Here is a 24562-nt window from a genome sequence, read left to right on the forward strand (position 1 = left end):
TAAATTTCTGTTTTGATTTGTCCCATTATCAGTACATTTTGTTCCATTTTTGTTACACCTTCTGTGCATTTTTGCCTTAATACATTTTCTCTATTCCCCATCATTCCCCCATGTAAAGATCGTGGACAACCATTATGGCAAAAAAATATCAATGACAGTTGCTGAAAACAGCTAAAATTCAGGCTAAACTACTATTCACTCAATGCATGCTAATTTATAGACATACTCCGCCAGTTTGTATAAAAAAACATTTATTTCACAAACAATAACATCAACACAATTCTGGTTTCAATTAAGGTAAGTCACTATGGCAGTTTACAAACACTGTCCAGATTATTTCTGTTCCAGCCCTATTCAACTTCAGTGGTTCACTCCATGCCTTAGTTAGGTGAGTTACCCAAGCAACGTGTTGATTTGAGCTGTAGAACACCATTCTGTTCAATGGGGTGTTAGTGCTCAGTGCAGTTCAGCAGTACCACCCATCTCACTCCTTGTTTCCTAATGCATATAACTTGTGGGGATGAATGATTTTGATAATTTAAACAATTACATTTAAAGGAAATACATGTTGTTTTAGTAAGAAGCAGTAATCTTACCCCTTAGCCTTATTTGTAGATAATAAAGCCCCAAGGTTAAACTGTGAGGCCTTGTATGTTCTCCATGTGCTTCAACCAGATAGCTAACTAGCTCCCTATAAAATTGTCTTTGGTACATCTGAATGTGGTAGGTATGTCCCGCTAGTCAGGGAATGATTGAAACGATGTTAAACATGGGCCCCCAACATTTTTACCGGTGAGCCTCATTTAAGTATAAAAAAAAGTTGGTGGGCAACACAGTCATTAATAAAAAGTTGCTAGGGGTGCCCTATAAGAGTTGTAATTAGTTATTTGGCTGCCTACAGGAGGTTGTGTTTGGCAGTACACATGATCTTTGTTCCTCCAAAACTTGCCTCCAAGCCTAAAAAATTTAAAAATAACCTGCTTTGAGGCCACTGGGAGCAACATCCAAGGGGTCAGGGAGCAGCAAAAGCCATTGGTTGGGGATCAGTGACCAGAATCTTTGTAGAGACAGAATATGTGAGCACCTTATAAAACATGTATAATTACAATAATAAATCAAGTTGGTTCACAAAATTATTCTTTTTGCCAAATGAGTAAAAAAAAAAATGCAATATAACTTGCCTGTGTACAACTTAGCAAAAGCAACAGTGATGCCGTGTGATACATCGAAAAATTAACCTTGATGGACAAGTGACTCTTTTCAACTCAAATGAACTATGAAACTACTCATCATTAAAGATGGATACCTCTAAATTGGGGTCTTATATAGTAAATAAAGTACCCTCTATTGTAAAATATAAGGATATTATAGGTCACAGAGAAGTTCCATGACCATATAACATTATACAGGTCATGAAACTCCAAGGTTACTTCTAACATCCTAATATTTTCCAACAAGGGGTCGTTTATTTATTATAATACATAAAAGTGTGTCATGTGACAAAATCAACATCACTTCACTCCGTTTATAACCGATGACATCACTAACAGCTCTTTAAAAGAATATAGTTTACTGGGTATTCATGACTTTTGTGTATTAATTGGGAACATTATCCCTGAAGGTTTTTTAGACTGTTTGGGTTGACACCAGCCATTTTTAGCTCAACATGATCATCAAAACAAGACCAATCCAAGTTTGCTGATATCCAATCTACTGCCAGACATCTTGGCTTATACAAGATACAAACATGATAGTTCACCCTCAAATGTAATCAGAATTGGTGTTCAGTCTGAACATCCATTCAATGGGCCCGTTCAGGGATCTAGCCCTGCAGTTTGAGAACATTTGCATAAGGTTAATGCCATATGCTGATACTTTTCACAGCTTTTATCTAGGTTTCAGCATTTGAACAACATGTGGTTCAGTTCAGCTCTATAGGTTTATTCTTATCACAGTGTCTTCATCAGTCCTTAATATATTTATTGGTCTGCTTGATTCACTTCAACCTCCTCATTATACCAAGTCTCCCCTACACAGAGCTTCAGTTTATGTTGTTCCTTTCTTGTGGCTGCTTTGCCCCAAGCTTATATCTTACTCCATATATTTCAGCATCATGCTGACTGTGACCATAGACAAGAAAGAGGCACACAAGGAAGCACAACATAATATAAATACCTATCCTTATATAAATATAAGAATATAAAATATATACAGTCAATGGTCAATGGTCATTTATAAACCACCAACACAGAAGTACACAGGAGCCAAGTAACAGCACTGGAATACTTTGAGTTGACGAGGAGGATTTAAATATAGTATCTGTGTTGACTGCTGTCACTTTATTAGCTTGAATATTGATTGTGGCTACATTAATCATGGTGCTCATATCATCCGTGGAAGCCACATAAGCTGTTGTGACTGCACTAACTGTGCTGGCGGTAGTATCTGCTTTGGTTAAAACATCAGTTGTTGCATTATATGGTGAGAGCCATGACTGGTAAGCAGCTACCAGGGTATAAACTCCAGGATAGTTTGGAAGGGCACATCCTTCTCCCCAACTCACAATGCCAACTTGATACCAGACACCCTGTAATTTACAGACAAGGGGTCCCCCGGAGTCTCCCTGGAAGAGAGGAAAGAGGATTAGTTTCCACACTCAGTTAGGTCATGGAAAATAAATGTCCTAACTACAACTTGCCTAATAAGGCTAAAGAATGGGTAAAGACAACTGAAGAACATTCTTCTTCAACAGCAATAGAAGACTTTGTGGCAGTTGCAGTATCTTTGTAGTCACTAAGGATTTTGGAACATCTGGAATGGAACCAACTAACTCAACAAGGAGTCAACACAAAGGCTGAGATTAGGGACTATGTGGGAGTTTAGGTTTAGAGGGGCTTCATCTGTGTTTGACAGTTTGTACAATAACGTGCTGGTTGACCTGCATACCTGGCAAGAGTCCTTCTGCCCAGCAGCATACCCAGCACAGATCTGGTCTGTTGGAACTATGGTAACACTGGAACTGATCCCGGTACTGCTATGGTATATTTGCTCACATTTGTCCCTGCTAATTAGAGGGGTCATCACCTGCTGGAGAGTTTGAGGATACGGAAGGTTCACTGTAATGAGATAGAACAAGACAACACATTGACTATTAGATACATGTTAAAAAATATTAAACACAGCTGACAACATTTTGGCATGATTAATCATTTAGTAGTTTCATAACCAGGTTGCAAAGTGATAATGTAACTACACAACATTAAAAGGTATTTTTTTGGAAAAAGACCTGTAAGCACATAAAATAAGATGATGGTAAAGAGGGTAAAGGAGAGAGAAGAAAAAGAGTAGGACATAGGAGCCATTTTGAAGAGCATGAGAAGATAACTGCTCCTACAGCACTTCACATAACATTGCATTACATACAATATATTGTATTTGTGTCTAAACAGATCTTCACCTGAAGAGCCGATTGTGCCCCATCCAGTTACCCAGCATTCCATGCCTTCAGGGAAGCTGTCTGTAGATGAAGGTATGCAGACAGGTAGGATGTATTTGCTATAGGAAATGGGGCTTGTTAGCTTCACTAGAGCGATGTCTGCAAAGTTACTGTCCTTGTTGTACTCTGAATTCACAATGATAGTCTCCACATTGGATATGATCTCGTTAGGATTGGAAAGAGATAACTGGTATGCCCCCAGCCGAACTTGATACTGGGATGCAAACAAGGAGCTGGTGGGGAGACAAAGCAGTAGAGAATGAGTTACTGTCCTTGCAGGGCACTATTAATAACAGGGTTCCCTACAATATCTCACTTAAGAGCAAACACAGGAGGCCAAGTTTGTAAAGCTGAAAACAGCGTGCAAGGTGCAAAGAGAGGCCACAATCTTCCTTTTTTTGCACTTTGCACTCTGTGTTCAGCTTTCTACAAATGACCAAAGGCCTCTGTGCTCAGGAAGCAGAGTGTAGAGACCCATGTCATTTGGATCCAGTGTTGACTGCATTTGTCAGTGGAAAACTGTTACCCCAATGTTTCTATATATCTGTAACCTTGTTATGAGCTAAGGGGGCCCAGTCTGAAGGTCAGTTAGGGGGAGATTTGGGGTGAGTGCTTATTTGTACCCTGGGTACCCCTGGAACTATAGCAGGGTGACACCCCAATGTTTCTATATATCTGTAACCTTGTTATGAGCTAAGGAGGCCCAGTCTGAAGGGCAGTTAGGGGGAGATTTGGGGTGAGTGCTTATTTGTACCCTGGGTACCCCTGGAACTATAACAGGGTGACACCCCAATGTTTCTATATATCTGTAACCTTGTTATGAGCTAAGGGGGCCCAGTCTGAAGGTCAGTTAGGGGGAGATTTGGATTATTTCCTTTTTTGTGCCCTGGGTACCCTGTAACTATAGCAGGGTGACACCCCAATGTTTCTATATATCTGTAACCTTGTTATGAGCTAAGGGGCCCAGTCTGAAGGCCAGTTAGGGGGAGATTTGGGGTGAGTGCTTATTTGTGCCCTGGGTACCCCTGGAACTATAGCAGGGTGACTGTTACCCCAATGTTTCTATATATCTGTAACCTTGTTATGAGCTAAGGGGGCGCAGTCTGAAGGTCAGTTAGGGGGAGATTTGGGGTGAGTGCTTATTTGTGCCCTGGGTACCCCTGGAACTATAGCAGGGTGACACCCCAATGTTTCTATATATCTGTAACCTTGTTATGAGCTAAGGGGGCCCGGTCTGCAGGCCAATTAGGGGGAGATTTGGGGTGAGTGCTTATTTGTGCCCTGGGTACCACTGAGCAGGGTGACACCCCAATGTTTCTATATATCTGTAACCTTGTTATGAGCTAAGGGGGCCCAGGTTGAAGGCCAGTTAGGATGAGATATGGGTTGAGTGTTTATTTGTGCCCTGGGTACTTGGAACTATAGTGTCTATATGTATATGTGTCTATATATCTGTAACCTTGTTATGAACCCAACCTAACTTGGGTATGTTTTGGGTTGAGTTATTTAACAGTGTACCTATGTTATCTCTTTTTCATCTTACTGTGTTAGCAGGGGGCTAACGATCCATGGACACAATCATTAGTGTAGTATTCCCAGTGTGTTCTCCAGACTATCTACAAAATATTATCCACCCCTAACACATTCACACAGTCTGGTACAATTAATGACTTACTTTTGGAAGCAATGAGCAGCTGTCATAATCCACTGATTGGAGATCACTGAACCCCCACATATATGTGACGTTTTGTAGCGCAGACTGACCTGCCAGGGCCACGCTCCATTTGTAGCAGCTGTACCTCCCACTATTCTACTTGAGACTATGGGAGAACCACAAGCTGGAGCAGAGTAGACTGTGGTGGCCAACCAAATGGGAGAAGAAGTAACTGGAAGGAAGAGACAGAAGAGTGAAAGAGTTAATTACTCATTAATATAAACTGCAGTTAAAGGGAACTTCACTCCTCTAAACTGAGGAACCCACTCAAACCCATTTCTCTGGTCCTAAAAATTTTCTTTCAAACATTCTACCATTTTTTTTGTTTTGTGAATTATTATCCATAGCTTCTCAATGGTTCTGATTTTTCCTGGTTTCAATAACAAAGTTCAAAAGTCCAGCTCAGTCATATGTATAAACTAGAAGATGTCTATAAACTTGTTTTCCTGGGTCTCCAATTGCCTGTTCTGCATTTGCAGTGGAATGCAAAGCCTAAACAAAACACAGGGCCATTTTCCAGCCAAAGAGATAGGAATGCAGCTCTAAATAATCACCAATTCTTGTTCCAGCCGCCAGTGGGTATTCTGAATCGCCATTCTGGCCTGACAGTTCTTATTCTGTCTCTTGTGAAATATTTAGTAAGCTTAAATGAAATGTAAACCCTCAAACATATTAGTAGAAAATTGCTCAAAGTGCTCTTCATGTTTGGAATTTACATTATTTTTCTTTTCTCGCAAATGTAATTTTCTACCGACTGTGTCCCCTCAGGTGAAATTAACAGCAGGTGGCACTATTTGAGGATTTCACATGCAGTAATGGGTTAGTCTGAATACTAATTAAACACTAAATACATGCTGTGCAGTTTGCCTTATTATTTTGTAATCTGGGAGTCAGCCATATTGTTTGTATCCCTGCACTCACCAGTAGAGGGAGCTACTGCTGTTCTCTTACCGCTCTTGACAAATGACTAGGCATGGGAAATCTTTGGAATGAGTGGGATTTATGGTTTTGGCAGCAAACCTAAAAATAGTAACTGCTTGTAAAAATAGCCAACATGCCACATACCGTATGTATTCTACATATTTAGTTAATATTAGTACTGGTATTTCTATCTATATACATAGAGACATATATGTGGTGCTATCAATCATTATTTCTGTTGGTGAAATAACAGCAGAGCAGGCAGTAGCCCTTCCAACACATTTCCCTTTGTATTTATCCATTGCTCCAACCCCTTCTTTGTCCCAGGGTTCCACCCTATGCCCATACCTTATAACCCTCATCCTGAATAATTAGTGGAATTTTGGATAACAGCCCATGGAAAGGATGTTAATTAGCCGGAACCAATGCAGTTAAAGGAAATTTTAAAAAGTAAAAGAATAATTGTGATACACTGACGGGCTGAACTTCTCATCAACCCAAATAAACCTTATAACAACGGTTTCAAAGGGGCAGTTTACCTTTAAATTAACGTTTAGTATGTTATAGAAAGAATAATTCCAAGCAACTTTGCAACTGGCCTTTATTTTTTATAGTTTTTGAATTATTTGCCTTGCACTTCTGACTCTTTCCAGCTTTAACATGGGGGTCGTGTATCCCATACAGTCTGTAAGACTGCAAATGTTATTGCTACTTTTTATTACTCATCATTCTATTCAGGCCTCTCCTAGTCATATCCCAGTCTCTTCATATCACTGCATGGTTGCTAGTTGCTGATTTGAACCCTAGCAACTTGAAAAACCTGCAAACTGTAGAGCTGCTGAATTAAAAGCTAAATAACTCAAAAACCACAAATAATAAAAAAAAAATACCAGTTGCAAATTATCTCAGAATTATCTCAGAATATCACTCTTTACATCATACTAAAAGTTAATTTGAAGGAGAACAACCCCTTTACATTTGGAACCATGTGACAAATCCTTATTCCTCATTTCCAAAAAGTTGGTTAATTCACAAAAAAATATCAACAATGGTGGTCATTTTACCCCCAGTAATGAGATCGGGTTGTCTCCCTAATACCTCTGACTTTTACAACCAGAATGCAGTAAAGAGGAAATATCACAACACTTTGTATACTTTGCTGTTTATTAGCCCATTTAGGGTATTTTTGAGATATATTAGAAGTTTTAAACTCTTTTCAAGGTGTAAAGAGTCAAACATCCATCCGCAGTAGCCCCAATCCCTCTCATGGGCTGGAGCATAATAGTTCTCCTATTAAGAAAAGTCAGTGTGGGCTGGATTCTATTGTATAAATAAAAAGAAACTGACAGTTAGGGGCAGATTTATCAAGGGTCGAATTTTGAAGTAGAAAAAACGTTGAAATTCGACCATCGAATAGAATCCTCTGACATTCGAAGTCGGAGGATTTTATACATCATACGATCGTATTCCTATCGTAGTACGATCGTACGATTTTCCCAAAAAATCCTTCGAAAAAACTTAGCAAAACACACAGGAGGTCCCCCATGGGCTAAACAGCAATTTGGCAGGTTTAAGTGGGCGAAGTATTGAAGTCAAAGTTTTTTTTAAAGAGACAGTACTTCGATTATCGAATGGTGGAATAGTCTAATGATTTTACTTTGAATCGAAAGTCGAAATCATAGTAGCCTATTCGATGGTCAAAGTATCCAAAAATTACTTTGAATTTCGAATTTTTTAACTTCGGAAATTCCCTCGATTTCACTTTGACCCTTGATAAATCTGCCCCTTAGTAATGGTAACTGAGACACTTACCTAGAAGAAGTAGAAAGTCCCTGAATGCCATTGTTCTTTTCTATTAAGGACTTGCTGACTTGTAGTTCATATAATGAGATATTTCCAACGTTGTGCTCCTCACACTGCAGTCTGTGTTTTGTTCTTTTGTGTGTCACATTACAAGGTTGGAATATATATATATGTCAGTATATACTCTGTCCTTTTCCTTGGGAATGTGAACAAACCTGTTTGTGTAGAGTAGTTACAAACAACCAGTGAGGGACATACCAGATTTCTGTTTTTTTGTTTTTTTTTTAACACACTTCATCTTTCTATTGTGCAGCCCATTGCAAGTCAAACTGTAGTTGTAGTCGGTTAAGTTGTACCACCTTTAACAAAGAGCCAAATGTCCAAATGGCGAGAATGGAGAAAGATTCCTATCCTGATGAATTGTGGTCTTAATTGTCCATGCACTGTAAGTAACAAGCATGGGAAATGCACACCCTAAAAAAACAAATGAGGTGCCAATTCACTGAAATCAGAAAAGAAGCCAAGGGATTGCACACTCCAAAAATAAAAATACAAAAGTCGTTATTAAATAATCACATCTATTAAATAATCACATCATAAAAAAAACCAACGCGTTTCAACCACAAAAGATGGTCTTCGTCAGAGGAAAAATGTACAAAAAGGTACAAAAGTTTTTCTTCTGTAATCACATCATTAAAAAGCCTAATGCATTTCAAACACAAAAGGTGGTCTTCATCAGGGGAGAAAATGTAGAAGAAGATACTAAAATCTTTGTTAAATAATCACATAATTTAAAAGCCCAATGTGTTTCAACCACAAAAGGTGGTCTTCATCAAGAAAAATGTAATGCAAAGGAAAAATGCTACTTAAAATGCGTTGGGCTTCTTAATGATGTGATTATTTAAGAAACACTTTTGTATCGTCTTCTACATTTTCCCCCTGATGATGACCACCTTTTGTGATAAAAACGCGATGGGCTTTTTTTATGATGTGTTGATGTTATTATTTAAGATATACTTTTGTATTTTTATTTTTGGAGTGTACACTCCCTTGGCTTTTTTAGTCCATGCACTGTAAGACTAGATCATTGTACAGAGGATTACTGGTATTATTACCTGTTTAGCTCATTAATTGGTTGACTGTACAAGGAAAGATAAGAACTATCCCACAGCAGCTAAGCAATCAGAAAGACTTTTGCGCCTTTTCCTGCACTCTAGCAAAAAGTTAGTGAGGGGTGAATTAATGCACAGGCTGCCATTTAGCTTTTTACAAAAACGATATCTATTTTATTTACTGGGTCCAGTGGGACAGTCCTGCTGGGAGAAAACAAGGCACGCGCATGCACCTGGATGCGGAAAATCCAATGACATCCCAGTGATAACCCTGACCAGGCATAGAGAACTTGGGTGCACACGTACCTGGATATGCAGAATGCAACTGGACCCAGCAGTAACCTAGGAGCGTGGTCTGTGTGGATGTAGCCTAGAGGCCCCACATGTCATTAATCTGCCACTAGTTACAGAAAGTGCCCCCTGGGAACAAAAGGCAGTCACCTATCATTATCTAGGTGGGGTAGTATGCTTAAAAAGGAGAGACCTTACTACATACTGTGTTAATAGTTGTCTCTTTGATATGCAAACACTTACTAGCTGAAATGGAAGTGCAGAGCTAATTGACAATGCAACATTAAAGACCCACTATACCTCCATTATTCCTTCTGTGTATCTTTAATTACAGTATATCCCTTTTGCTTTAGCTTCTACAGTGGGGCTACTGACTGCCATTATGGCTGATTTACACATTAGCAGTCATGAAAAAATGGATGCAACCACTGTGTATATTGATTCCATTCATTAAAGGTCCATCCTGCTCAGACATGCTTTGTCCAAGAAGCAGTCTTTATGGCTGTTTGTTCATCTAGGGACCATGACAAACTTTGTGAATTGCTGGTTAATAGGTTATGTAACAGCACCAGTATGAATAGACAGCTCTGCACCAGGTAAGGGACCGTTCCCAGTCAACTCCACCAATAGTCCCCTGTTTAGCAGGTTAGCCTATACATTCTACGGCTTGGACTCCCAACAAAGTCAGAACTTATTCTGTGTCGAGAGAATCTGAAGCTGCCCTTGCCATCGACATCATTTCCCAATGGGCACCACATTTGCTATTTACATATAAAGTCATAAAATAATAATATTTAAGCATAGGTATTCTCCTTTACTACAGTAGTAACAACCCCTATATTTCTTCATATTATATACAGATACCAGAAGACTATGCTACTATGTATAAAATATACTCAGTCACTGGAGGAAATTACATTTAAGGGCAATTTACTTATGGTCGAATATCTAAGGTTACTTAACCCTCGATATTCGACGGAATTGAAATCCTTCGACTTCGAATATCGAAGTCGAAGAATTTACTGCAATTTGTTTGAACGAATGATCGAACGAAAAATCGTACGATCAAACGATTAAATCGTTAAATGGGCCCCTACATTTCTTTTCAGTGGGAGGGAACCCAAACAGACATGGGAAGAAGAGGCAAACTCCTTGCAGATAATGACCAGAATCAAATTCAGAACCATTTTGGAGTCAGGAAGGAATTTTTCCCCCTCTGAGGCAAATTGGAGAGGCTTCAGATGTTTTTTTTTGCCTTCCTCTGGATCAACTGGCAGTTAGGCAGATTAAAAAAAACTAAAAGGTTGAACTGGATGGACGTGTGTCTTTTTTTAACCTTACTTACTACGTTTCTATTTGCAACTAAATTTGTGCAACTCAACGTAAAGTTAGAAAATGACAGTACTTTACCAAGAGGGCTGTAAATATTAGCCCCCATTTATAAACTAAGATTCTATAATGAGTTTCTTGTTTTTCTTCTAAGACGAATAAAAATACTGTAAGATCTGCTTGTTTGGCTAGGTCACCAAATGATCTTCTTTTTACCTAATTTAGCCACTAAAATGCTGGGCCAAACCCATGTGGCACCAGGGCCAAAGGCCAATGGATTATAATGGGAAGACCTGTTGAGAGAGGACCTCATCAGTACAATGATGTTGTCCTCATCTTTTATTTTTACTTGTCCGATAAATATCTTCCAGATTTTTAGCTAAATATCAGTGGGGCGAACCATAGGGATGGCCCCATAAACCCCAGTACCTGCCAACTCAGTCTGGAGGGGCCAAGTCAGCAGAAATTATTGACCTGTGTTGTGCTACCTTAACTTTCCCATGAGTTCTAATGGTATAACACCACTGGGTAAATGATTATATGGCTATAAAAGTCCTTCTTTTTTATTTAGAGATTTATGAGCCAGTTTATACTGTAAAAGACAGCAGGGAATTGCTTTCATAAAGTTATCTGTGTAGACAAATCTCAGCAAATCACCTTTGCAGAGACCTGTTGACATATAACTTTTGACAAGGGCATTAAAGTGCATAGATGCTAAAAATAACCACGTTGTGATGCTTGCATAATGCCCTTTGTCACGCCTGTGGAACTTATGCAATAATTCAGTCTACTAACTATGATATTTCAACTTTTGTTGCTGTAGCGGTGAATCAGTTCTTTTGGAACAAAAAATATTCCCCCTGTTGTATTTCATTTCAAAAACTTTCCCCTTGTTAGTCCTATCAACATTTACTTTTACCCTGTGTATCAACCTATTCCCATAAAGCACTTTCTCAAGGTCAACACCTTGCCCCTTCCCACCCAACTACTACTAGGGGCAGATTTACAAAATTCGAGTGAAGAATTCGAATGGAAAAAAATTCGAATTTCGAAGTATTTTTTGGGTACTTCGACCATCGAATTGGTTAAATTCAATCGAATTCGAACGATTCGAACGATTCGAAGTAAAAATCGTTCGACTATTCGACCATTCGATAATCGAAGTACTGCCTCTTTAAAAAAAAATTCGACCACCTACTTCGGTAGATAAAACCTACCGAAGTCAATGTTAGCCTATGGGGAAGGTCCCCATAGGCTTGCCTGTGATTTTTTGATCGAAGGATTTTCCTTCGATCGTTGGATTAAAATCCTTCGAATCGTTCGATTCGAAGGATTTAATCGTTCGATCGAACGATTAATCCTTCCATCGATCGATCGCAGGATTTGCGCAAAATCGTTCGACTTCGATATTCGAAGTCGAACGATTTTAGTTCCCAGTCGAATATCGAGGGTTAATTAACCCTCGATATTCGACCCATAGTAAATCTGCCCCCTAGTGTTTAGTGGGTGGAACGTGTTCACTGAAAGCAAACATATGATGAAACTTGCATTCTCCTTTGCCGATTTTCAGAATGTTTTATGAAGCATCAGTCAACATTTTTGGCTGTAACATTCCAAATTGCTTTTGTATTTCACATATTCGGAGAATTGCACAATTTCCCAGAAATTCTGTTTCTCTTTAATAATCAGTAATGTTCGAATCTGACCCATGCAGTGAAACTCTGCGAAAAATTTTGCTCATCAATAATTAGTTGCAATATGTCTCCGCACTATTTTTGATCATTGACCAATTTATTCCATGAAAACGACAAATAACAAGAGGGCCAAAATAAATTTGGCAAATGGTTTGGAAGGGATTAAATTAAAAGGAGTATCACACATAATAAAAATATGGGAAGAGGTGAACATGTCTAGATTGAGTCTGTAATATGGGTTTTTGGGTAAGGTACAAGCCATTGTAAAATGTGAAAATAAATAATTAGGAAAATATTCCAAACCAGATTGATCCTCCTCCAAGAGGGAAATTACTTTTTTTATTTTTTTTATTTCTGGGGGTGCTAATTGGTTGAAGTTGCCTTCCCTAAAAACTCCTTGAGGGTCAAGTAGAAGTTCTAAATGAGGCCCCTTGTCAGTTGGCATATTCTAATTGGGTTGTACAGTAGGTCAGCAGGTGTGGGTTGTATGCCCAAACAAACAAAAGAGAGGGGATTAATCAATGCATATTTCCTGGACCTGTTTTATCAGTAATTGACGTGGTACGATGGCTTACCAATTTTATGATCATCACTACAAACCCCCCCTATTTTTGAAAACACATGCACTTGCATAGATACTAAATTATTTATAAAACAGGGGACCAGGGAATGTGCATTGATCAATCCCCCTCTCTTTTGTTTGTGTGTAGTTAATATGGCCAGATCAACGTATTTATATATTTTTATTTAGCCTTGGAGTGCTCCCACAACCCCCATTTTTTTGTATTTGTGTGTCCAAACCAACTTGTGGGCTTCTACAACAGTATCTCTACTAAGGTACACTATATTTTCTGATGATCCTTCTGAAGATAGAAGGGGTCATTTACAAAGTGTAAGGCAAAGTGTAAAGTGCGAAAGAAAAGTTTTACTCTGAATGCAGATGCCTGCATGTGTACGTTAATAAAGCACAGCCTGCTATTGGCAGTATTATATTGATGAGAGGGAAGGAATGTATGTGCCCCAATTTACCCCTATCACCAGATTTCCAATCCAGCACTAAGTGCAGAGAGCTGCAGCATCTGGGTGCATGTGCTTTTTGAATTAGCACCAAGATTAAGGATCAAGCTTTTGCACCCCTTAGTACTCTAGCACTTGCATTCATGAATGGGTATGTTCCTGGTTATTTCCCCAAACCCCACTAACCAGAGAGAATCAAGTTTCCACAACTAGTCAAGGTAATCTATTTTCAGTGAATTTCATGAGAGGAAAGACTAAAAGGCACATTGGCACACATATAGATGTTCCCAGTTTTATTTCATAAAAACATACAAAGAAACAACAAATACAGTTCAGGTTCAAGTAACAAGAGGTCATTATTTCAGTCTTTAGCTACTTTTACGGCCTTTGTTTATTGACAGTTCATGAGTTACAGACAGATGGTCCCGGTCAGTGCAGGAATTTCTAGTCCCAAATCAGAAATGCCCAAAACTGCTGTCATAAAATCCAACTCACAACAACCCACTGTAGTTATAAACAGCTGAAGGCAAGCAGTGCCTCTCTTAGATGCATATATTCCCTTCCCTGATTTGTTTGGTATTCGCGGGTTTGTGTAAATCCAAAATATTGAATTCAGTGCATCCCTAGTTACTTTGAATTTGAAATGAGGCTTTTAGAATATCGATTTGCACATTTTGGGGGTTATTTACTAAACTCCGAATGCAAAAAATCACGAATTTTTCGGAATTTATTCAACTCCAAGAATGGAAAAGTCTAGTTTGCATATAAGTCAATGGTAGAAGGCCCAATGATTTTTTTTGATGTGCGCTGGTTTTCGTGCAATACTCTGGAGTTTTCAGGCAAAAAGCATTAGAAATAGGAGTTTTCCGGTGAGAAAAACAAAAAAAAGGTAAAAACCAGAGGAAAAGTCGGAAAAAAATCATGAAAATCAGATTTTTTCCTGCAAAGCAAATTTTCGGGAAAATGTAATAAAATAATAAGTATAAAAAACGCAAGCAGATTTGATCGGAGTTTGTAGCAGAAAATATTGAGATAAATTTGGACTTTGATAATTAACCCCCTTTGTTTTTATCACAAAAAAGTTTTATGGTTCTATGTGCTATTGATTTTGCTCATAGAATACTGAATGGGGACATCTAGTGGTATGTACTATAATAACAGAGACGGCAAGTAACCCCCTTGTTGGTCTACTCAGGACTTATTTGAGACCTTATTCTACTGTTATGAGATAAATCGATTAATTATGAATAAACTTTGATCTGATGTGGTTGTTGTTTTTCCATGATCACATTTTTTCCAAAAAATAAAAATCTTATATTTAAGATTCTTTTTTTAAATACAAGATTGGCTGGGACTGGAACTTTCCCCCAAAAGACATAATGATTGTCAATTAAAATAGTTATGTTTTTGTTTTCTAAACAGGGAAATATTTATCTACTCATGGATCATATTGTACATTTTGGCAGACACTCCCCAACAAAACATAAAACAAAAAAATAAATAAAAAATCTGACATTGTCACAAATATATGAAAAAATTCAGTTTTCTGTTGTTTTCTGAAGTGTATTTATAAATTCACATTTTACGGAACAATATTTTCACAGTGATAAATCCCAGCTTTAAAGACTGGCATGAGTGATTGCACAAGCCAATAAATTAGTCCACAATAGTCACTAGCGTTGTTCAAGTTAATCATACACAATTTTGGAAAGTCAAAAAAGAAGATGCTCGGAGCAACATATTGTAACATTAAATGCAAACAACTAGATTTTAAAAGTAAAAAAAATGTATTTTATAAACATAAACATTTTTTTAAAAATATTGGTACAATTTTTACTAAGAAAATATTTTTTACAATTCAGATACTTAGTTTTGTGATCACTAAATTATGTTTTCCAGCTTAATTATTAAAAACTCATGATTTTTTTGTATTTAATTTTTAAAATCTATTTCGCAACAATGGCAGACTGGAGCAACAAGGCCCCATTTGACAACATTTTTAAATAAAACACATTTTGTTAATACAAAATATATGATCACAAAATGAATGCTTATAAACAAAAAACAAACGATACAAAAAATACAAACAATAATATTAAGTATGGAAATACTTTTTTTGCAATCTAAAGAATTCATTTTGTGATCACTTATTTAATTTTATGATACGCAATTATATTTTAAAGCTTAATAAGCAATTCATGAATTTGTTTGCATTTTTGTTGTTTTTTTGCCAATAACAGTTTGGAATAAGAACGCACCATTTGCACCACATTTTGTAACATCAAATGCATTTACAAAAATAAAATCCCTGCCATTTTATTCTAACAAAATATTATATTAAACACAAAACACTAGCACAATTTTATAAGCACAATGCATTCATGATTACATTTTTAAACAAAAATGTAATCTATGAATCCAAACAATTTTTAGTAGGAAAATATTTTTTGTAATTCTGTGCTGACATAATTTATAATAAATCTTCTAATATCTAAAATCTTCTAATATCATTCATTTTTGCTTACGACGTTAATCTTTTGCTGATCACAAAATTATATTTTGCAGCTTAAATATACGTTTTTTTAAAAATGTTATTTTGCTAAATAGAGTACTACCAGCTTTCACATTTTACACCATGTTCACACACATCGTTATTAATTATGCCACAAATGCACAGCATTGTGGAAAACCTTGGCACATTATAAAAAATTAAAAAAAAGTACAGAAATAATACAAATATAAAGGATTTATAGTATTCCCTTTCTTGCAAAGTATGCAACTATTTCTGACAACAGAGGAAATCAATTTTAAATGCCAAATGCCTGTAACTGAAAATAGGCAAAATAGTTCCTGCAATAGGCAATTCTATGTGAGCACATTCATAGGTACTTGGACATACGTTCTTGAAACAAGCCTCCATCGTGATGTGTGTCCAGCTATAAAAACTAGTGGATTTTGTGAGGCTGAAAAAAATGATTCCCCAATTATTATTGCTATTATTGACATTAGTGATGGGCGAATTTATTCGGCAGGCGCGAATTCGCGGCGAATTTGCGCGATTCGCGCCCAGCGAATAAATTCGCGAAACGCCCGCGAAAATTCGCGGTAAAAATTCGCCGGCTTCAAAAAATGGTTTTTTTCTAAAAACGGACGCCGGCGTAAATAACGGGCGCCGGCGCCGTTTCGCAAATTTTTTGGCGAAGCGAAACGCCACAAATTCGCCCATCACTAATTGACATGTATTTTTAGATCACCAACATTTTGCTGTGCAATACTGTACAATTCACAGTTTCTTTTTAATTTCATGGTGCTCTACAAATCCTAGTAGATGTGCATGAATTCATCACAAATATTTGCAGCAAATGAAACTTACGTTTCTAAATAGTTCAAAAATGGAGTTATCTGAGGCTCAATACAATATTCCACCAGTCATGCAAAAGCAAGCTAACTCCAAGTAAGATGGCTGATGCCTTGAGAACTGATGACGAGGATGATGATGATGATGTTGATGACATGAAAGACGTGAAACTAATTACACTGCGTGCGGAGATCCATGATTCATAAGTTGGAACAAAAGTATAAACGCCAGGTCGATTTTTAGAGGCACATCCTTCTCCCCAGCTCACAATGCCAGCCTGATACCAGACCCCTTGTATTTTACAGACAAGTGGTCCACCTGAGTCTCCCTGGAGTGGAAAAAAGAAAAATAACTTAATTGACTGTCCGGCTAGAAATTGTTTTGTCATTGCACTAGATCTAGATTAGCTTTGGCCTGTTCCTAAAAACAAAAGGTGCTTAATTATAAGGAGGGCTATTTATCAGAATTCAGTTTTGGGTACTTTTAGAGGTTTTTTCTACTTTGAATAAACACACCCTTAAAAAAATCCAAATGTTACCTTATTCATTAAAAAACTGTATAAATAAAACTTGTATGAAAAAATTATGGGGGGAAAAATCAAATACCTCAAATTTGTGGTTTACTCATCATTTTTAGTTTACATATTGCCTAGGGCAGCTCCCATTGACTTCTACATGACCTCGGGAGAGTTTAGATGCCCAAAGTTTTATATTTAATTTTTCATTTTTTTTGCTTAATATTGCTTAACATTGATACATATATCCCCCTTATATGCTTCATTCTTCTATTGACATATGTCTTTTAATTAAAAGGAAAAATAATCATAAACAAGATTATTATATTGTTATTACTGGAGCAACAGTACTGCCAGATCAGTTAATGGGAACAAGTTTATAAACTTGTTGCATGACAATTTTATGGCACAGGTTGTACTATTCTGGATTTAGTGATCTCAAATGACACAGAACTTATAGCAAATCTGCAAGTCATTGAACCCCTGGGTAATAGTGACCATAATGTTGTATCGTTTAATGTCTGGTGCAAAAAACAAATATATGGGGCCACAAAAACCATAAATTTTGGAAAAGCTAATTTTAGTGCCTTGAGGCCTGCCCTACAGAGTATTGATTGGGACATTAGGTTTTCAGCTAAAAACACAGAACAGAAAGGGTTGTCATTTAAAATTATATTAAATCATTACTGTTCTCAATTTATTCCCTTAAGGAGTAAATGTAGAAGCTCTAAGAATCATCCTATGTGGCTTAATACAGAAGTAATAATAAGTTAATAGGAAAGAAGAGAAAGGCATTTAAAAACTACAAATCTGTTGGGACAAAAGCTGCATTTTATGAATATAAACACTGTAATAAATGTTGTAAATCAGCAATCCGGAAGGCTAAGAAAAGAAATGAAGAGTTAAATGCGGTGGAGGTGAAAACTAACCCTAAAAAGTTTTTTAAATATATTAATAGTAAAAAGATGCAGGTTGAGAGTGTTGCTCCATTAAATAATGGTACCAGTATGGTTGTAACAGATACAGAAAAGGCAAATGTGTTAAATCAGTTCTTTTCTTCAGTGTATACAATAGAGGAGTCTGAGTTCCCAGACTCACTTCATAGCTGCACTAATGGCTCAGCTTAATCTATATATGATTCAGGATATGATTCATAAAGCTTTAATAAAAACTAATGTAAACAAGGCTCCAGGGCCTGATGGCATACACCCCCGGGTTCTAAGAGAGCTTAGTTCATTTTTAGACCAGCCCCTATTTCTGATTTTCTCAGATTCGCTTTGATCTGGTACGGTGCCTATGGATTGGAGAAAAGCTGATGTTATTCCAATATTTAAAAAGGGATTACGGTCTCAGCCTGGCAACTATAGGCCAGTAAATTTGACATCTATGGTGGGCAAATTATTTGAAGGCTTGTTAAGGGATCACATTCAAAATGTTGTCCTTGTAAAAGATATGGAAAATCTTAGCTATGAGGAAAGACTGTCCAAATTGGGGATGTTCACGCTGGAGAAGAGGCGCTTAAGGGGAGATATGGTAACTATGTATAAATATATAAGGGGATCATATAATAATCTCTCTAATGCTTTATTTACCAGTAGTTTCTTTCCAGCTGACACGAGGTCACCCATTCTGATTAGAAGAAAAGAGGTTCCGCCCAAATATTGGGAAGGGGTTTGTTACAGTGAGAGCTGTGAAGATGTGGAATTGTCTCCCTGAATCAGTGGTACAGGCTGATACATTAGATAGGTACAAGGAAGGGTCAGATGCTTTATTCACCAGTAGCTCCTCCCAGCAGACAGGAGGGAGCCAATGAGATTAGAGGAGGGAAAGGGGTGTTACAGGGAGAGCTGGGAAGTGAATCAGTGGTACAGGCTGATACATTAGATAGGTATAAGGAAGGGTCGGATGCTTTATTCACCAGTAGCTCCTCCCAGCAGACAGGAGGAAGCCAATGAGATTAGAGGAGGGGGGTGTTACAGGGAGAGCTGGGAAGTGAATCAGGGGTACAGGCTGATACATTAGATAGGTATAAGAAGGGGTTGGATGGTGTTTAGCAAGTGAGGGAATACAGGGATATGGAAGATAGCACATAGTATAAGTTGATCCAGGGACTAGTCTGATTTTGGAGTCAGAAAGGAATTTTTCCCACCTCTGAGGCAAATTGGAGAGGCTTCAGATGTTTTTTTTTTTTGCCTTCCTCTGGATCAACTAGCAGTTAGGCAGATTAAAAAAAAAAACAAACTAAAAGGTTAAACTTGATGGATGTGTGTCTTTTTTCAACCTTACTTACTATGTTACTATGTATTACCCTCAGCAGGGATGTACTGATTTTACTGTTTTTGATTTGAAGAATACCAAAAAAATGTGGCTGGATGGAATACAAGCTTTAATTTGCATATTGATAAAAAAAACTCATCTTCTTTGACCTTAACGGTTCAAATTTAGATTGGCACAACACCAAGGGGCAAATGTATTTGAGAAAACTGCAGCCAAAAAACACAACTGTGAATTTTTTTCAGAATCAATTTTTCGGAACTCAGATTTGTGAGACTTATTAATTGAGGAAATGTGAATATTTTAAGAAAAAAATGTAAAACCGGGATATTCTACATAAAAAAATGTAGCAACTGAAACCTTTTAAATGTGAATGGGAGGCATATTTTCAAAATTCAAGCTATTTAATTTTCCAATTTAGTTAATTTTTTTAAATTTAATATAACAAGACTTTACAATTAACAAGACTTTTTTTTTAGCTATTGAGTTTTTAACCCATGAAAAAATACGGTCAACACTTTTCTCATGCATACTGTGATAATGAAAAAAATTAGTTGAGTTTCCTTGTGGCAGTTGTGAACAAATCAACGCTTCAGGATTTGGACAAATTCTACAAAAAGATTTGGGAATTCTAGATTCAGTGCATTCCTACTTACTCTACCCACACATCAAGACAGAAATGTTACAGTGAAAATGAATTGAGATCCCTCTACAATGAGCTTCTCCCTACTACTTAGGCTAAAAAAAGAAGATTCTTATTGGATGGTTTTAAACAGTTGGGTTAAACACTTTGGGGCAGATTTATCAAGGGTCGAATTTCGAAGTATATAAAACTTCGAAATTTGACCATCGAATAGAATCCTCCGACATTATAATTTCGAAGTCGGAGGATTTTATACATCGCACGATCGTATTCCGATCGTATTCCGATCATAGTATCCAAAAAATTCCTTCGAATTTCGAATTTTTTTACTTTGAAAACTCCCTATAATTCACTTCGACCCTTGATAAATCTGCCCCTTTATCTTCCATAATATACTGTATTTTCCTAAGTAAAACACATTTTTTGTGGAAGCGCAATATTTTTCAAAAATAAAAAGTAGATGCAAAAGTAATAAGGTTATTTGTGTGCTTCTGGCTTTATATTATTGCTTTGGAAAGAAGAACATGTTTTTCCCTGATGAGCATTACACGTCCTCCAAGCAACCAACATTCTGTTTCCACAGAGATAAAAGATTCCAAATCTCTGTAGAGTGTAGAGTTAACTAACGTACACACAAACACACACTGACATATACTGGTAAGTCAATAGAAATGAGTGTAGCCAAAATATGCTTTCGAGAATATGTGCGTTTCCTTTCCTCCTATTGACTTTCTGTTAGTAAGTGCCAATTACTTTACATGTTCCCATTATAGAAATTATTACAGTGATTAAAGTAAGCACCACTTATGTAATCTGCTAAGGGTAATGAGTCACAGGGGAGTATGACAAGCCTATGGTAATCACACAAGGTGTCCAATAATAAAGTTAGCTCAGGATATAACATGGGTTTTCTAAGAAGGAGACGTGACTTTTGTTGTTAAAACTTGTATAAATGCAAGGTGATGGGAATCGAAATGATAAAGATTTAATTAGCACTGGCCTCCATACAATAGAACCAGAAATGGCCTTCAAATGATACAAGACTCACCTGGCACCCATCTTTTTGTCCTGCTTGATAGCCGGCACAGATCTGGTCAGTTTGGATCATAACTACACTCGAACTGATGATGGAGTCGATATGGTACATCTGTTCACAGGAATCCCTGTTGATGAAGGGCACCATCACCTTCTGAAGAGTTGCTGGATATTGCAGTTGAACTGGGCCAGAACAAAGTTAAAGTTTAGTTTGTAAATAAATACACAAGACTCTAGATACAGGCAAGGGCACCTGATGTAAAGGACCATCGACTCTCTGATTCTATTACCCCATTTAATGTCTTGCTGACTCTGGCATCATGTTTTTTGATAATGTTAATTACTAACAGCCCTTAGCACGAGAATGAGTGTGAAAAGGATGAGGCTTATTTGATGTATTGTAGGGATGAGCCACATTAAGTAGGGGCAGATTTACTAAGGTTCGAGTGAATTTTCGAAGTACAAAAAGTTCAAATTTCAAAGTAATTTTTTGGATACTACGACTTCGAATTTACTTCGACTTCGATTCGAAGTAAAAATCGTTCGTATATTCGACCATTCGATAATCAAAGTACTGTCACTTTAAAAATACTTCGACTTCAATACTTCGCCAAATTAAACCTGCCGAATTGCTATGTTAGCCTATGGGGACCTTCTACAAAAAAACAAAACCTTAGATGTTATTATTATCCACCCCCTCGCCTTTCACATCAACCAGTGTGTTTGGAAGAAATTCGCAACATGGAAGCCTAGTTGTAGCATAGTGAAAATCATTTTTTTGTATATTTTATATTCTATTGCAGGACTAAAAAGACATTAACCACAATGTAATTTCACAATCCAATTGATGCCTTGTCTTTGTGTCATCTTTTGGTAAATCTTCCTTCATATCTCGACTATTCAATAACTTAACTGCCTGGATGAATATATTATTATCAACGACCCTAAAACTATGTTACTCTCAGCTACTTTGTGTGCCCTACTGCCTCGGGTCTTAACTACTTCATCACTCCACTCCAATATTTTATGGCTTAAACCTTTTAGAGTCTCTACTACAGTATGTCATGAATCAGTCTGTCTGGCTTCATACCTTAACACTACTATATCACCCATGCTGTATAGATATCTAGTCATTGATTGCTGCTTCTTTAATAATTGCTAGTTAACATTACACTTCAACACTTACCCCCAGAGCCAGTCTCTCCCCATCCTGTTATCCAGCATTCGGTGCCAGAAGAGAATGTGACTGAAGCAGCCGGCAAGCATATTGGGAGAATGTATTCTGTGAATTGAATGGGGCTAGACAGCTTCAGTAAAGCAATATCTCCTTTTGTGCCAGGACCATCAAACACTGAATTGGTGTAGATACTTTCAACCTTAACTGTGATCTCATGAGGGTTTTTCACATACAGCTGGTATGCACCAAGACGCACTCCATAACCTGAAGGTAAATCGGGACTAGAAGAGAAATATGTTCTGAATTAGACAGTGGGCAAAGTCTGATTTGATAAGGAGAGATGAGGAACTTATCTCATGATTTCTCATGTGAAAACTCTATTCAAGTATATGAAACTGAAGTTATCTGTATCAAAGTGAACCCTAATTCAATTCTATAGTTCCCCCGTAGACTTATATTAAGTGCAAGGTACAGAGCTTACAGTAAACAAACCCTCATATGATTAATGTGATCTAAAACTGCTGCTAAAACTGCAAGTGCAGAATAGTGGACAGTTCCTTACTCGTGTACCTGGGGGCACAGGGTATAGAGAAGATAAAAACACAGTTTAGTTCGAAGGAACACATATCAGAAAATACACTTACTGTTCAATGCAGTGGGCCGCTGTCAGAATCCACTGATCGGAGATTATGGAACCCCCACAAATATGGCTGCCATTAAACTCTAAACTGACCTGCCAAGGCCATGCTCCTTGCCTAGTGTCAGTTCCTCCAACAATCCTACTGGAAAACACTGGTTCACCACATAGAGGGGGGGCAGCTGTGGTGATGGTGGAAACTGAGGAGAGAATTATAAAAGAAAAGGATGTTGAAGTAACTCAGACTGGTTGGTATACAGTTTGGCCCAAAGTCCTGCAACACACTCAGGAGAAATATGGTCATGGCTAACAGACTGAGTTAAAAGACACAGGTATAAGCCCGAGTCATATCTCAGTGGAATACCAACATGGCCACTCTTGAGATGACTCTTGAGCCAACTGTTAACTGTTGACTCTTGAGTCAACAGCGTATTGCACACTATAGCTCTCCTGCACCCACCATCTTATTGCAACCATTCTTTAAAGCAATGATAAAACCAGTGATACAGAAGTCTCATGTATCATAATGCAATGCATTTGGGCCAGTATGGTTTCATGCATAACCCATCTTGCCAAACAAATTGAATTGCCTTTTATCAATAGGTGAGCAGGAACCTTGACTCTGCGATGGCAGTGGATGTAATCTACTTGGATGTTGCTAAAACTTTTGATAAAGTACTAAACAGAAGGTTACTGGTTACATTAAGAAATATTGGCCTGGAACATAGAATTTGTACCTGGATAGAGAACTGGCTAAAATATAGATTATAAAGAGTTTTTGATTTGGACCAGTGTTGTTAGTGGAGCACCTAAGGGCTCTGTACTTGGCCCGTTCTTTTCAACTTTCTATTTTTGCTGATGATACTAAATTGTGCAGAACTATAGGTTCCATGCAGGATTTGACTATATCGGAAAACTGGGCAGCAAACTGGAAAATGAGGTTCAATGTTGATTAATGCAGGTTATGCACTTTGGCAGAAATAATATAAATGCAAGTTATACACTAAATGGCAGTGTGTTGGGAGTTTTCTAGGGGTTTTTTTTGTCTAATTCTGGGCAGTGTCATTTTGTGTCTGCGAAAGCAAATAAAGTTCTGTCTTGCATAAAAAATGGCATTAACTTAAAGGATGAAAAGATAATTTTGACCAGAGGCATTCAGACCAGAGGCCTCCCCTTTAGACTAGAGGAAAAGAACTTTCAGTTGAAGCAGAGTAGGGGGTTCTACACAGTGAGGATAGTGGGGTTGGGGAATGCACTGCCGGATAATGTTGTGATGGCTGATTCTGTTAATGCTTTTAAGAGCTTGAATGATATCCAAGGCTATTGTGATACTAAAATCTACAATTAATATAGATATTGGTATTTATAGTTCCAGTGTGTGTGTGTGTGTGTGTGTAGGTATGTGCGTTGGGTTTCATTTGGTGGTGTTGAACATGATGGACTTTGGTCTTTTTCAACCCAACTTAAATATGTAACTATGTTATTTTATTATGGAATGAGAATAACAGTTTAATGGTCCATTAAAGCTATGGCCACACCAGGCTGAA

General features: G+C 37.5%; 2 protein-coding genes across 2 annotated transcripts in view; both read right to left on the reverse strand.

The window, feature by feature from the left end:
* Positions 1 to 234: 234 nt before the first annotated feature.
* LOC108703282 (serine protease 33) lies at positions 235 to 8189 on the reverse strand. Its single transcript, XM_018239399.2, has 5 exons — positions 7944 to 8189; positions 5172 to 5382; positions 3458 to 3729; positions 2947 to 3116; positions 235 to 2623 (listed from the first exon to the last, which is right to left on the reverse strand). The coding sequence occupies exons 1-5, from the start codon at positions 7972 to 7974 to the stop codon at positions 2222 to 2224; spliced, it is 1086 nt and encodes a 361-aa protein (XP_018094888.1). The 5' UTR covers positions 7975 to 8189; the 3' UTR covers positions 235 to 2221.
* Positions 8190 to 16495: 8306 nt separating this feature from the next.
* LOC108702348 (transmembrane protease serine 9) overlaps positions 16496 to 24562 on the reverse strand; it is a 64347-nt gene continuing 56280 nt past the window's right edge. Inside the window, exons 15-18 of the mRNA XM_041578124.1 lie at positions 23023 to 23215; positions 22388 to 22659; positions 21215 to 21384; positions 16496 to 17063 (exon numbers count right to left, since the gene is read on the reverse strand). Coding sequence (XP_041434058.1) covers positions 16776 to 17063; positions 21215 to 21384; positions 22388 to 22659; positions 23023 to 23215 — 923 coding nt within the window. The 3' untranslated portion in view covers positions 16496 to 16775. The remainder of the gene's footprint in view (positions 17064 to 21214; positions 21385 to 22387; positions 22660 to 23022; positions 23216 to 24562) is intronic.

The sequence above is a fragment of the Xenopus laevis genome, chromosome 9_10S, assembly GCF_017654675.1.
Source record: "Xenopus laevis strain J_2021 chromosome 9_10S, Xenopus_laevis_v10.1, whole genome shotgun sequence".
NCBI classification, from domain to species: Eukaryota; Metazoa; Chordata; class Amphibia; order Anura; family Pipidae; genus Xenopus; species Xenopus laevis.